The following is a 14,264-nucleotide window of genomic DNA, read 5'->3' on the forward strand; positions in this document are numbered from 1 at the left end:
AACACGCCCAGCATCTAATATTTAGACAGAGAACAGCAACAGAATAAAAAGTTTGTGTATTTACAGAGATAAAAGATCAAACAAATCAGTTACATTCTTCCTCCTGCAATAAACTGACAAGCTCGTACTTTCATAGCACCTCTTAGTAAAGCACTGGCCAGGGCTTTTTAACAATTAAGGCTTAAAAATTTGTGATCTCTTACCTAGGTTTTTCAGTAAGGAAGAGTATCTTTTTTCATGTTGCAATTAGTCAAGAAAATATAAACAAGTGAATCAGTTTGGTCTGTCAACCTCTTTCACGACAGTCTTCTGAGGAGAGGCAGCCAGCAGTGACTTGCTGGGTGACTCCTACACCTGCATGTGCCGAGGAGTTTTACCTCGCCAAGAGAAATTTCCCGTATGAAATGTTACAGAGGGTCATGGAAGCCCTGTGCCCCACAGGATGTGCATTCCAGCATCAGAACTTGTAACACATTCCTACTTCTAACTCTTCTCTTCAACATGTATTTCTTCACTCTACAGGGAAGAATTAAATTTGTTCTCTCAACCATTTGCATAGTTATTGGGATTCATAAGCCATTTTTTCTAGATTACTGTTTCTAAAGAAAACTCACAGCTAGATCTAATATTGTTTCTTGATATACAATCTGGTTTATGGTATTGCTTTTGTACAAACTTAGATTATCGCACAATTCAAGTCATTCTGTAGAACTGGCCTTTAGATCTCTTCTACTACTGCAATAATTCCTTTCAAGAACCACCTTGCAGTACGCAGCGAAGGACAGATTACCACGGACATGGTAACAAATGCCACCTGCAGAGAATGCTTATTATAAATGTCTCACTTTAAACCATTAAATACATGGTGTTGTATAGTGTGTATGTGCATTATATATATGTTGTATAGTGTGGAGGATCAGCCCATCAAATCAGGATTCTCTCTTCCTGTAATTGGATACAGTGACAGAAAAAGTTAAACCCTATTGCTTCAGACTAAAACACTAAACTTGTTCTAGATCCCTCAGTCAATTTTGTTAATCGTATGCAAAATTTACGACAGGGTTGTAAAGGATTGCAAATAGCATTAGCTTTTCCATTGTTTTTTAATCTCTTACCCTGCAGCCTATACCAACCTAAGACTTAGATTTTCATCAAATTAGCAGGCCCAGCTTCAAAATTTCTCCAGTCAGCTCTTCAAATACTAGTATATTAGTGAAGGACTATGAAAAATTCTATTTTTTCAGTCTTGAAAAAAGGGGGGGGGGGGGGGGGGGGGGGATGGGGGACGACAAAGACAACCCTAGATTCTTCATGGTTCAATTTTACCAAACTTTAATTAGCTTGACAAATACCTCCATGAGTTCTCACCTCCCTCCTCCCCCCCCACCAAGTGAATTACCACTCCCCCACCAAAACGCTCTCACACTCTGCTATTTTATTGGTTCCTTCTGCTTGTTAAGAAAAGTGAAACTTTTCAGAAGAAGACAGTTTAGAAGTTTTTCAGGTAACAGCAAAATAAGACAATGTGCTTTATGAGTAAGCCACTAAGGATCATATCACCTTTGTCAGAAGTGAAAGACGACAAGCATTTTTACACCCCTCATCCACACATAGAACTAAAACCATTAACAGTATTTTGCTCTAAAAATGCAGACTGGTATGCAGTTAAAGTCAGGAAAGCTAGATTTTGTTTTAAATTCTCTGAAGTATTTTTACATATTTAGAACTACCAGAAATTATAACCAATATGCAGGAATTTAGTTACAACACCAGAACTGAAACTTTTAATTTCTCTAAATATAATAAGCTGATAAATTAGGCTGCATATGAATCATCATTTTTCTGTCTTACTGATGGCAGACAACACTTAAGCAGTTTAAGGTTGCCTCCAGTGCACCGTAACACTAGAAAGTTAAAACAACTGACAAAATCCCTCTTCCTTTTCCTCAGATATCAACCATTATAGTTCAGAAAAACAAAGCAGCAAGTTCTTCATCTGGTATTAGCATCTCTATTACAGCTGTATTAAAAAAAATTAAAATCATATGGCGTCTACATATTTAAAGAGTACCCAAAAGATTTCCTTTTGAACAGTAAGTTACTTCAAATTGTTTCAGAAACTTCAGTAATGTGATTTTTACCTGGAGGTCCTGTGATATTTCAGCTGTGGGAGGTGGTGGATATTCTTCACATACAGCAAGGCTCCGAACTAACTTTAACTTTGTGTTTGACTAAAGGAAAGTATGTAAAATTAAAAACTATGGCTTATAAAAGGTTATATAAATATACCATAAGCCGTTATTTTTCCACTCATTTTATGTAAAACACAATGGCTGAAAACTGCATTTTTAATATTTTCAATAGAATAAATAATTTCCTTTAGGATGAAAATACCCAAGCAAATTGCAGCTTTTGAAGGCACTGTCAGCACAATAGAGCACATCTAATGAAAAGTAAATAAAATCTTTGGAAAAGTGTTTCTCTCCATAACAATAAAAAGCCACCAAAAATATAAAGGCAAACCACAAAAGCAGACAACTAGGCAAGACAAAAACCCAACAGAATAAAACAAAGCTTCAATGCCAAAAAATAAAACTAAAGGCACTTTTCACAAAGTAACAAAGCTTCATCAAGCATGAAGGGCTTCCTTAGCATGCCAGCACACAAGTCTACTGTACCTTCGACCTTTTTGCTGTCTGTCCAAAAGACTGCACTGGCCGCTGAATGATAGGCACAACAGAAAAGGTTTATATTAAACTTAATAGTACAATTTTATTAATGCAAAAGACTGAGAAAGAAGAGAAAGCTTTACCAGTTATTACTGACATGATGGTCAAATCTGTGAAAGGAACAGCAGGTGCTTCTGGCCAAGGGATTATATGCTCTCCCACTTTTATCATGCTTGTCCTTGATTCCTTTTCATTTATCAACAATAGATATTAAAGGAATTTAACAGGAAGCAAATACTATTCTTGTTCAGTAAGATCCACGCAGTTTACTCTCTCAGCCAGCTCATATATTTTAAATTCTCGTGTCCTAATTTCCTTGGCAACATGACATGGTTTTTATAAATTTTCTTCCTATACTTGAAACCTACCTGGAAAAGTGATACCAAAAAAAACCCACCCCAAAACACTGCCTCTACCAGAGGAACAGATGATGACCTATCATAAGCAGGTTAAAACTTATGGGTTTTTTTCTTTCATCTTAAGAGCTATGAAAGTGAACTTGAAAATGGGCTACTGGTCAATCTCTTTTTCTTTACTTCAGTAACTTACTATGCATTAATGTACTCTTTCTCCTCCCAAGGCCATTTTAGTAATCAGTGCACTGATTTGCTCTTTCTCCTCCCAGATCCCTTCTTCTATTACCACTGTTAACTTAAAAAAAAAGCATTACCAGAATTTTGCTACAGTATGCGTGATTGAAAGGTACATTTAACAATTTCTTAACTGCATAGTTAAAACTAACTCAACCCTCTGTGACAGTTACACAGGAATAGAAGCACTTAGTGGCATAACACAATCTAAGTACTGGTTTCACTTTAGAACTAAAACTGATGTATAGACAATCCTTTAACAACCCATTTTGCTGAGCACAGGCCTAATATTTGTAAGGAAAAAATAACATTGGTAATACAATTTCAAGTGTTTGATGAACAGTATTTCCTCCTTTATGAAAAGGATATCCTTTCAGAAGGAAACTAAACAAAAACTATTTGAAAATTACACGAAGACAGCTCTCCCTGCCCTAAGCGCATAGGAGCAGATGTCTATAAAGTGCCTTAATTTCTTAGCAGGACACACATGTTGCTAAAAAAAACACCTAACCTAAAGTAAAGGGCTCTACCATGTAAAGGCAGAAGAAACACTGTTTCTCTCATTTTCCTCAAGTCTCAAAAGTCTTTTTTGGATGTTGCACCAGCTTAGCTGAAGAGCAACAGAAGGGGAGCTCGTTTAAGCTCATTTCACTATATAACAGGATTTTAAATAGCAGCACTGAAAACTAACTGAACTCATCATCAGGTTTTTTTAAAGGAAGCTTGCTGAGATTTTGAGTAGCTAAGACAGTTCAAATGTTCTCATACCTGGAACAATACAGAGACTTTGAATTCTGTTGGTATCTGCAAAATATTTTCTTTCTTTCTATCAGCTACACTGAAAGCATACACTGCATATTGAAAGCTGGCACTTTACATATCCCTTGCAAAGTTTCTATTAGTCCAAGCTACTAAACTTTCAAGAACTGGATGATTTCCCAGCCTCATATCAATTACTCCAGCATCATTTAGCTTAGGTGGGTTCAAATCAAGCAGTGTAAACTTAAAACCAAATCAGCACTGCCAGTGGAGTACTCGGTTCACTGTCAAAGCAACAGACAAAAGAATCTACACTTGGGCAATTGTTTACCTTTTGCAAAATTTTGGAAGCTTAGAAGCCAGTATATAATTGAAAAGAATATACAGAAACAAACATCCCAGATTCACCATTTGGCAGGGGCTAGGGATACACTTAGTTATACAGGACATAAGACATTTTAAAATACTCAAACAGAATTTCTAATACTGTTATCCAAAACTTTACACGTAAATTAATGCTCACTAATTAGATAAGACATAAATTTTTCAATTATTAAGTGCAATTAAAAAAAAAAGATATTGTTGCTAGGAAGCAGGAACCATATCATAATTAAAATTAATTAAGATCTGTACAAGGCATGTACCTCCTCCTCACCTTACCTCAGTAAAGTCTTAGGAATCCACTGCAGCCAAAACTTAACTATGTTTGTTCATGCCAGATAAAGTGAAGCAAATGTCTCAAAATTTAATTGAGACACTGAAATTATCTAGTAACAAATCTGAATTCTTTGTAAGAATGTTTAAAATTAATGTGGTCCTTTAAGTGTTTTAAGCCTGCTGTATCTCATTTTCCATTTTGCCTGCAAAATCACAGTTCTGTTTCCAGGTTGGAAAGCCAACCCAACTGACACTGTCCATTCTGCTGCAGTTCATTATTATTTTTTTTTTTTTTAATAAGTGTTTGCAACCTATGGGGGATAAGTTAATTAAAGCAATACAGGGCATTCCGGGTAGTAAACTAAGGTATTTGAATGACATGGTGCTCAATTTCACGAGCACTTGACAAATTTTAGGGACTAAACTAACACCAATACCACTGGGGAGAGCTTGTGGGCCACTGTAGGAGGAAGGTTCTCCCTTGATTGAAATGACTCAAACCTCAAAATTACACGAGATAAGTATTATCACACCCATCATATTAAGACTTGTTATCTATAAACACCTGCCTTGTAAAACAACCTTTTGACAGGCATGGATTCCTTGCTTTCCTGCAAGACTTTAAGGATGTTGAAACCTGAAATACAAGTCCCCACATCCAGCTGCAACTGTGAGGAATAAGCACCACACACTTGACAGGTAAGAAGCACTGGAATAAATCTGATACGGCTGGACTGCAGGGACTGCTCATGAGACAAAAGGCCTACGATGTACGGTCTGCACCTGGAAATACAACACTCAAAGTGCTGTCGTATCAACAGTAACACAAAGCTTGAAGATAACAGGGCACAGTTCCTTTCTCCGGCAAAACGATGCCGACTGAGGATAACTGCATTTCCACCAAAGCTCGAGGACAACGGGTAGACAATGCACGTTGTAGCTGTTAATGCAAGTTTTCCTCTCTTTTCAGGCCCATGAATTTTAATTCTGTCCGAATTTCTCTGCATTTACTAAGTTTTGCTCCTACAGAGCATCTTTGTGTTCCTCATTTGTGAAAAACAATTTATAGCTACTTCAGAATATGTAATCTTTAGCGAGTGCTAATTACGCTATTTCTTTATGTTTGCAGCTCTCAGACTTTTACTGACTTGAGAAAACACCGTGTTAATGAAGGCAAGATTAAAAATAAATTTATGCCCCATTTAAAGTCATTATGGGAATGATTTTAAGACAGTGTTTAAAAGCAAGTATTCCAAACAATTGCATAATGAAAATAATGATTATGTTTTGGTCTTTAAGAAAAGAACAACAACTTTTAAGACCAACTACTATGCTCAACTTACCACTATAAAATAAAAAGGAATTAAGGCAGAGTTCAGCAAACACATACAATCACATATATCCAGGTTTTCAATAAGAGTATTCGCCTATTTTATTTTTTCCTAGTTACTGCCACAGATCACGTATAATAAGTACAAGGTAAAGATCTGGAGCTGTTACATGCCTTCCTCTATCATCACTATGCTTTCTAAACAAGTTGGATAAAACCAGGTCAGGCACAAGATGGCAAACTTGGAAGCGTGAAAGCTTTCGTGAGAAGGTACTCTATATCTGAAGCACCGTTTGGACTTTTCAGAGGACTGGCATGACATGACAGACCTGAACAAGGAGTGCTCTAAGGACATTCGGTTTTTCACCTTTCTTCCAAGTTAGGTCTCAATTTTAAATCCAGTTAAGGGCTACAGTCCTAGCAACCACAGATAGCTTTGTAATGCTGAAGGAAAGAACAGCATGGTCTATGGTTACTTGCTGTGCTGTATTAGTGAGTAGTGACAGCAATTTTCCATGACACAGTAGAGGATGACTGATGGAAAAATAGTTTCACCACTGGACACAGAAGCATTTTCAACAGTTCAAAAGTAACTAAACAGAATCTGCCTGATCATTTATCTATTAAAAAGCATTAAGTCACATATTCTGGAGATAAAGACAGGTAAATCCTGACAAGACCAAAACAGCTGGGGAGGAGGCAAAGGAAGGCTGTGGAGAATTCAAGCTGTGGAACAGATAGAGAAAACAAAGGTTTGTGCTGGTGTGGAGGGAAGAAGCTTGCAGGAGAGATGTCTAGTTGCTAAACAAAAAAATTAATCTAATTCCTCCGAAGGACAGGGATATCTGCTTAATTAGCACAAATCCAAAACAGAATTATACTCACTTAATACAAATTTAACCTTGCCCATATCATATGGTGGATGCATACAAACTCCTGCATTCAGGCACTAGCATCCACCCTTCTGTGAGGCTTTTTTTGTTGATGGTATTTTGGTTTTACTCCCCACAGCTTGCAAATGCTTTTCCTGATATGTAGTGATATGCAGCTTTCTTCCTCTCAGTCTTTCACTGCCTTGTCAATTATCATCCCATCAAGGATCTTACATCTACTTATTAATGGTTATTTTTCAGTGCAGAGATGACAGTACTTAAGACTAACATTCTTTTCCTCCCAACCCCGATAACACATGGATTGTTGAGTAAGAACAAGCCTCCTTTTCTGGATTGTACATAAGCCAATGTGAATTGTTATGGAGATTTTAAATATATTTTGGTTTAAAAAACCCAACTTCCTAATAGTGAGCAAAAGGCACTAACCTGTAAGATAAACCCAGGCTGTTTGTTTAATTTTTTGTCAGTATTTCCTGACGTGTTAACTTTCTAACAGCAGTCCTCATAGTGCCTGAAACATTGCCTGTCCCACTACCTGGTGACAAAGGCAACAAACTTCAGACCCCGGAATTTTAAACTCAAAAATCTTCCCTAATAATGTCTCTATCAATTACACTACTCTTGCACTGCTTAAAGAAATGGGGAGTGCGAACCATGTACTCCAATAAGGTATTTTTCTCATTTACTTTGTACCTCCAACAGTGTCTGCAATAGCAAATAGGTTACTAATGCACATCAACTCAAAATAATCTGTAATTTAGAGCCAAAGTTACATTTCAAAATATAATCACCAGTTTCTGGAACTGTGAAGATCCAGAAACATACTTGAATTGAAACCATGATAGGTTTAGACAAAGGAAAGATCATAGACTGTTTTTTTACTTGGCTGTAAAGAAGCAAAATGGCAACTTAGAAATCAAATCATAACTGTACTCAGGAATATTATTGTTTGCCAATAGATATGAAACCTACTAAGCAATCAGCTACTATCTAGGAAAACCAAACCCAAGCCCATACAACTCCCACCCCCCCAACCCAGCCTCTGAATTACTCAATTAGTAAACAAAAGGACACAACAAATTCCCAAAAGCTTCCAATAATCTTCTCTAACATTTCTCAGCAAACCTTTTGTTCTTTTTCCCACCATTACAGTAACACTTAACCTGCACTTAATGAAAAGTAGTACATCCAGTACACTCCACTACTGAAACTATTAATTCATCCACTAGTTAAAAACTTGCTGACTACTCTACCATTCCCAGAGGTTTTGTTTATTAAGGACAGGCCAAAATTTGTTTTGTATATTAGCATAAGATGTGCTTTCAACAAAAAAGCATCAAATATATGACATATATATTTGCATTAGCAGCTACCACACTACAAGTGACTTTAACTTTTACTGACTTCAATTGCTGCAAAGGGCTTACATTAGCAAGGTTCCACTTTGTAACTGACTGTCTTCCTACCACTCTGGAAACCAACATCCTCAGCCTACAGACTCAGCTTTTAATTACATTACTCATGTAACAACAACGTTCTGATTCTGATGGAGACTCCTGGATACAACACTCACATCGACACTGAATGAAGGCGACAGTAAAGCTGTCTCCATCAAACAGCCTTCATTACACAGTTGTTCAGTTCACTGTGTGTATGACAGATAATTATTTCAGCCACCAGCTATTACTCCTGTACAAGAACAAAATGAAGCAGCCAATCCTCGCCGAAGCCCACAGCCATAGTGTTGACAGATTAATCTCTCCAGGCTAGGCCTGACTATACAACACCGCTGGATTGCAGGAAGGCAGATTTGCCATTTGAGTCTCCTAAAAGTTTCCACACTAAAATTTGTTGAATGAGAAAATGTGAATGAGATTTTCCCAAGTTAATGAACTGTATGAAAATGAACAAACCTTAAATTAATTTTTAAGACTCACTACTGGGATATTCCATTGACTAAAGAAAATACCAGCTCAGTTATAATATCTACCAGCTTTTCAGTAGCAGTTATTTCTCGTACATTACAGAAGCACTATTTCATTTTAAGGATTTATTTTATTCATAACATTAGCTATTTACACTGATGCCAGCCTTAATAAAGCCAGCAGATATTAAAGTGTAAAATCGTATTGTTATTACAGTGGTCTACAAGATTTATTTGGAAGCTGTTTAACGTAGCAGATACAGCTTGCTTCACTCACTGGAATATGGAATTGTTAGTATTGAACAAAACTACTCCCAAAAGAACCTTTTACTCAATTCTCAATAACAAGAATCTAATAAGCTACTGTCCTGGTTTTTTTGCAACCCGTGAGAGAATACTGCCATACTCCACATCCCAATCAGGACTTTTGTCAGAAAATTGTTTATTAACACACAGGCACAAAGTTCCTATAGGAAACTAGGTTTTGTCTAACACAAGGTTTTGTGTTTTCTCTTAGAAATTTGCCCCATTTTCTACGTCGTGCCAGAACATTTCAGTTGCTTTCCTTAACTCCTCATCTAAGGCACTTAGTCTTCAATGACCAAGTGGGCAGCCTCAGCCAGGAGTAAGCTAGCTTGCCGCATGTGAGAGACCCATCTTTCAGGATTGTTAGTTACAAAGCTAGTGTTTATGCTCAAACCTCAGAGATATTAAATCTGCTGCCATAAATTCTTAACCCATCGTTACTGGTACGTTCTAACACAAGATGTTTTCATACTATTTTCCCCTCTCTTTCTCACTTGAAATTTGATGCCACCATTTCTTTATAGATGTGCTTCCCAGCTTGCAAAGGCCATTCATTTATATGCACCAGCTCTTCAGTGTATGCATAAGGACTGCCTAAGCTTTCCTACCTAATAAATCACATACCAAAATTGTCAAGCAATGAAGACTGGAGGGAAAGGGAAGGTACAGGGAGTACTGGCTAGCAGCCAAGATGGGATGATAGCTCACCAGCTTACTCCGTCACTGGTGCACAAAGAAAGGCTGGACCTTCTGCTGGTGGCTAGGTCAGGACCCAGACCTACTGGCTTCAGCAGCTCTGCTGACTTGATTCCTTTGACATCTGGAGATTTGGATTACCTACATCCAATTACTCTACTCTTATGCTGCACAGCTCCACTGTAAAACTTACACCTTAGCCATCTGTAAGCTGCACATCACTCAAGAGCCTTGGTCACCTCCACTCTGGGCAGACATGCTGAGCTGTGCTGTAGTGCCTTGTTCATATAAGGAACACAACATTTTAGTGTTCTGATCAAACCACACTATTACTGTACAGTCTATTCTTAACACAGCCCAGTCACACAGGCAAAGGCAAGCACTGGGAGAAAGGAAAACTGCCCACTGTAGCAGAAGGTCTGGTTCATGACCATTTAAGGAATCTGAAGGTGGATGAAGTTGCTAAGCCACTACCCATCATATTTTGGAAGTCATGGCAGTCCAGTGAAGTTCCCAGCAACCAGAAAATGGGAAACATAACCCCAATTTTTAAAAAGGGTAAAAAGCAAGACCCAGGGAACTACAGGCCAGTGAGTCTCACCTCTGTGCCCAGCAAGATCATGGAGCAGATCCTCCTGGAAACTGTGCAAATGCACATGGAAAATAAAGAGGTGACTGGTGACAGACAGCATGGCTTCACTAAGGACAAATCGTGCCTGACAAATTCCATGGCCTTCTACAATGGGATTACAGCGTTGGTGGATAAGGGAAGAGCAACTGACATCATCTACCTGGACTTGTAGAAAGCCTTTGACACTGTCCTGCATGACATCCTGGTCTCTAAATTGAAGAGACGTGGATTCGATGGATAGATCACTCGGTGGATAAGGAACTGGCTGGACAGTCGCACTCAAAGAGTTGTGGTTATCAGCTTGATGTCCAAGTGGAGACCAGTGAGGAGTGGTGTTCCTCAGGGGTCAGTGTTGGGACCGGTACTGTTTAATGTCTTTGGTGGCAACATGGACAGTGGGATTGAGTGCACCCTCAGCAAGTTTGCCAACAACACCAAGCTTTGTGGTGCGGTCGACACGCTCAGGAAAGGGATGCCATCCAGAAGGACCTTCAGGCAGGCCTGTGTGAACCTCATGAAGTTCAACAAGGACAAGTACAAGGACCTGCACATGGGTTGTGACAATCCCAAGCACAAATACAGGCTAGGAAGAGATTGAATTGAGAGCAGCCCTGAGGAGAAGGACTTGGGGGTGCTGGTGGATGAGAAGCTCAACTTGACCCAGCAATGTACGCTTATCCCAGAAAGCCAACTATGTCCTGGGCTGCACCCCCAGCAGCGTGGGCAGCAGGGCGAGTGAGGGGATTCTGACCCTCTGCTCTGCCCTGGTGAGACCCCCCCAGGAGTCCTGCATCCAGCTCTGGAGCCCCCAGCACAGGAGACATGGAGCTGTTGGAGCAGGGCCGGAGGAGGCCACAAAAATGATCAGAGGGATGGAACACCTCTGCTGTGAGGAAAGGCTGAGTTGGGGCTGTTCAGCCTGGAGAACACAAGGCTCCAGGGAGACCTTAGAGCAGCCTTCCAGTACCTGAAGGGTCCTGAAAGAAAGACGGAGAGGAACTTTTGCAAAGGGCACGTAGGGATAGGACAAGGGGGAATGGCTTTAAACTATTAGAGGGCAGATTTAGACTAGCTATAAGAAAGAAATTCTTCACTCTGAGGGTGGTGAGGCCCTGGCCCAGGTTGCCCAAAGAAGCTGTGGCTGCCCCCTCCCTGGAAGGGTTCAAGGCCACGTTGGACAGGGCTTTGAGCAACCTGGTCTGGTGGAAGGTGTCCCTGCCCATGGCAGGGGGGCTGGAACTGGGTGATCTGTAAGGTCCCTTCCAACCCAAACCATTCTATGGTTCAGCAATAGCAAAAGACAGCTTGAGTGTCAAGTTTTTCCCTTGCTCAGCTACAATAAAAGGATTCTACTTCATATGTGCACTCAGGAAAACACAAATATGGACAAATTGTCTGGCTCTCATGCAAACCACTCATCTATTTCAAACAATTAAAAACTAATGACTCTTGTATTTACATAAATATAAACAGAGAAGTGGGACAAATGAGGAGGGAGGAAGCGATAAGCATCCTACTTGCTTCCCCAACACTGGTCAAGTCTTCCTCACCTGCACCAAAGAAACATGTAAGAGGATCACAAGAAAGGGAGAAGTACAAGACACAGACTTATTTAACATGATATATCAGTGAAAAATAAAACGAAAAGCTTCTTACCGGCATATTGTTTTTGCTATCAGGACAATTTTCATCCTTTTCCACTTGAATCTGCTCCTGACTTCCTGATTCTATAAGGTTTTCAACTGGGTCTGTATCTTTCAGTTCAGCTTCTGAACCTTTCATCTCATCAGTTTCATCTTTTACAGTAAGAATATCAGACATCCTCATTAGAAAAGGTTATTTTAAAATTCTACAAGAAGTATGGAACCTTCAGGACAAAGAAAAAGTGCATCACTGAGTAATTCTAAGTTAACTAAAAAAAAAAAAAAATCACATACCTAAACAGCTACCCAAAATAAACATGACTTTGCTGCAAAAAGGATTCCCCCTCCTGTTATTTTTTCCTGTCTTGTATCAGAGGGAAAGTGATCATCATCTTTTTAACCACTTTTATCAAGACGCTTATAATAACAGATATCTATACAAACGAGAACTGAGCTACACTATAGGATAATGCTTGTAGATTTTCCCTTCTGTATTTTAAAACGAACACCTGAACATTCAGATTCTCCACATCAAACTAGGTTCCAACAGAAATAGAATTTTTTGCTCATTTGAAAGGAAAAGAGAATTATATAATTTTTTTTAAGGGCTGAAAGTAAATAGATGAATCATAACACACCTAGTGTGCGAAGATTCATGAATTTCATTAAAACTTTAAATTTCCTGGTTGCCAGGTAACAACTGGACAAGGTCTGAATGCAGGAACGATCTTGCCTACTAAACGTAGCAAAACTAGTCTTAATAAAATTAAGCACTCTCTCAAAAGCAACAAAGAAGAAAGAGACAGCTTTGGTAATATGGGTAATAACAACCATTATCAGTAACTATTGTAATAATAATAATTTTAAATACTATATAAAGATAACTTTAACAATTAAAGCTATAACAGAACGACTCCAGTTTTTCCTTAAGAAATACAATTTCTTGTCATTCATTACTCAGCTACAGTGCTAGACGTAAAAACAAGAATTTTATATTTCTTAAGAGAGATAAAAAGTAAGATCTAAATGCTTAAAGCCCCTCACAGAAAACAAATAACAATCAAATAACTTTATGAAAATGTCTAAGCAAATATCTGGTTTAATACCTGATATGTCCTACAGTTTGGGGATTGTGGTGTCCCACAAAAATACAATAAAATAATCCAAAGTTTCTTTTCACAGTTGTCATCCAAGATGTCAGTTGTAATGAACCATCTGGAATCTGGCAGGAGGAGTCCCATGTCCTTATCCCCAGTATAGAGTCCCGGACAGAACTATGTTGTCTTGAATCAGCAAGAACATCCCTTTCGAATGCCTGAAAATCAACAAAGGAAACACATGATACTTCTGTTCAGTGTGGGAGGGGAGAGGGAACATGACACACCCAAAAACTGAAATAGTCATTTCAAGAAACAAAAGCACAGAAGAAATCAGCATTTGTCATATCTATTTATTCTACTTACTTTACCTAACAGTAGTAATATTTTTCATTAGACTACCAAGATATTTCTGTATTACAGAGTTAACAAGGAGTCATAACAAACATTTTGCTGGAATTCCTAGTGAATCTGTTTCTATAAACAAGCAGGTACTTTCCAGAAGAGTCTCAAAAGACAGTCTGAAACAAGCAGCCCAGCAGATGTGGAGGAGTTATAGGCCATGCAAGCTCACAAATCCCTGTTAGCATAACAGCATTTTTCTCTTTGTCATAGTTAATAATCTACAAACACAATACATAATCCATATTTTAGGCAACTTGAATTACAGAAGGCAATTTTATTTTATTCAACAGCATAACTGCCCTTGAATGAGGATTTACAATTTTCTACAATTTTCTACAAAACTGACAACGATCCATCTCCCCTCTTCTCCCGACTTGCTTTTTTGTGAAATAAGTAATATCACCACCCACAACGAATTATGCATTTGAAGTGGCAGGCAACAAAAGACATCTAAAAGCAAACAAAACGTAACCTATGAGCACAGCAAAAATACCCTAAAGCAAAAAACACAAATAACTATATTTCAAACCTGTGAAAGACATAATGAAATAAAATAGCTGAAAAGTATCTCTGTATGGCATTCCCCAAACACTTTTCCCACGAC

The 14,264-nt window shown here is 38.5% G+C and overlaps 1 protein-coding gene across 10 annotated transcripts in view; it reads right to left on the reverse strand.

The window, feature by feature from the left end:
- The window catches only part of R3HDM1 (R3H domain containing 1), a 54,242-nt gene extending 40,890 nt beyond the window's left edge, over positions 1-13,352 (reverse strand). For 7 of the 10 annotated variants that reach the window (XM_075431010.1, XM_075431016.1, XM_075431017.1 and 4 more), the window contains exons 1-4: positions 13,265-13,352; positions 12,172-12,382; positions 2,679-2,720; positions 2,142-2,231 (exon numbers count right to left, since the gene is read on the reverse strand). In XM_075431010.1, coding sequence (XP_075287125.1) covers positions 2,142-2,231; positions 2,679-2,720; positions 12,172-12,342 — 303 coding nt within the window. In that variant the 5' untranslated portion in view covers positions 12,343-12,382; positions 13,265-13,352. The remainder of the gene's footprint in view (positions 1-2,141; positions 2,232-2,678; positions 2,721-12,171; positions 12,383-13,264) is intronic. The other 3 variants (XM_075431018.1, XM_075431014.1, XM_075431009.1) reach the window with 2 other exon arrangements.
- Positions 13,353-14,264: the final 912 nt, after the last annotated feature.

Source organism: Opisthocomus hoazin, chromosome 9 (genome assembly GCF_030867145.1).
Source record: "Opisthocomus hoazin isolate bOpiHoa1 chromosome 9, bOpiHoa1.hap1, whole genome shotgun sequence".
In the NCBI taxonomy this organism is placed as follows: Eukaryota; Metazoa; Chordata; class Aves; order Opisthocomiformes; family Opisthocomidae; genus Opisthocomus; species Opisthocomus hoazin.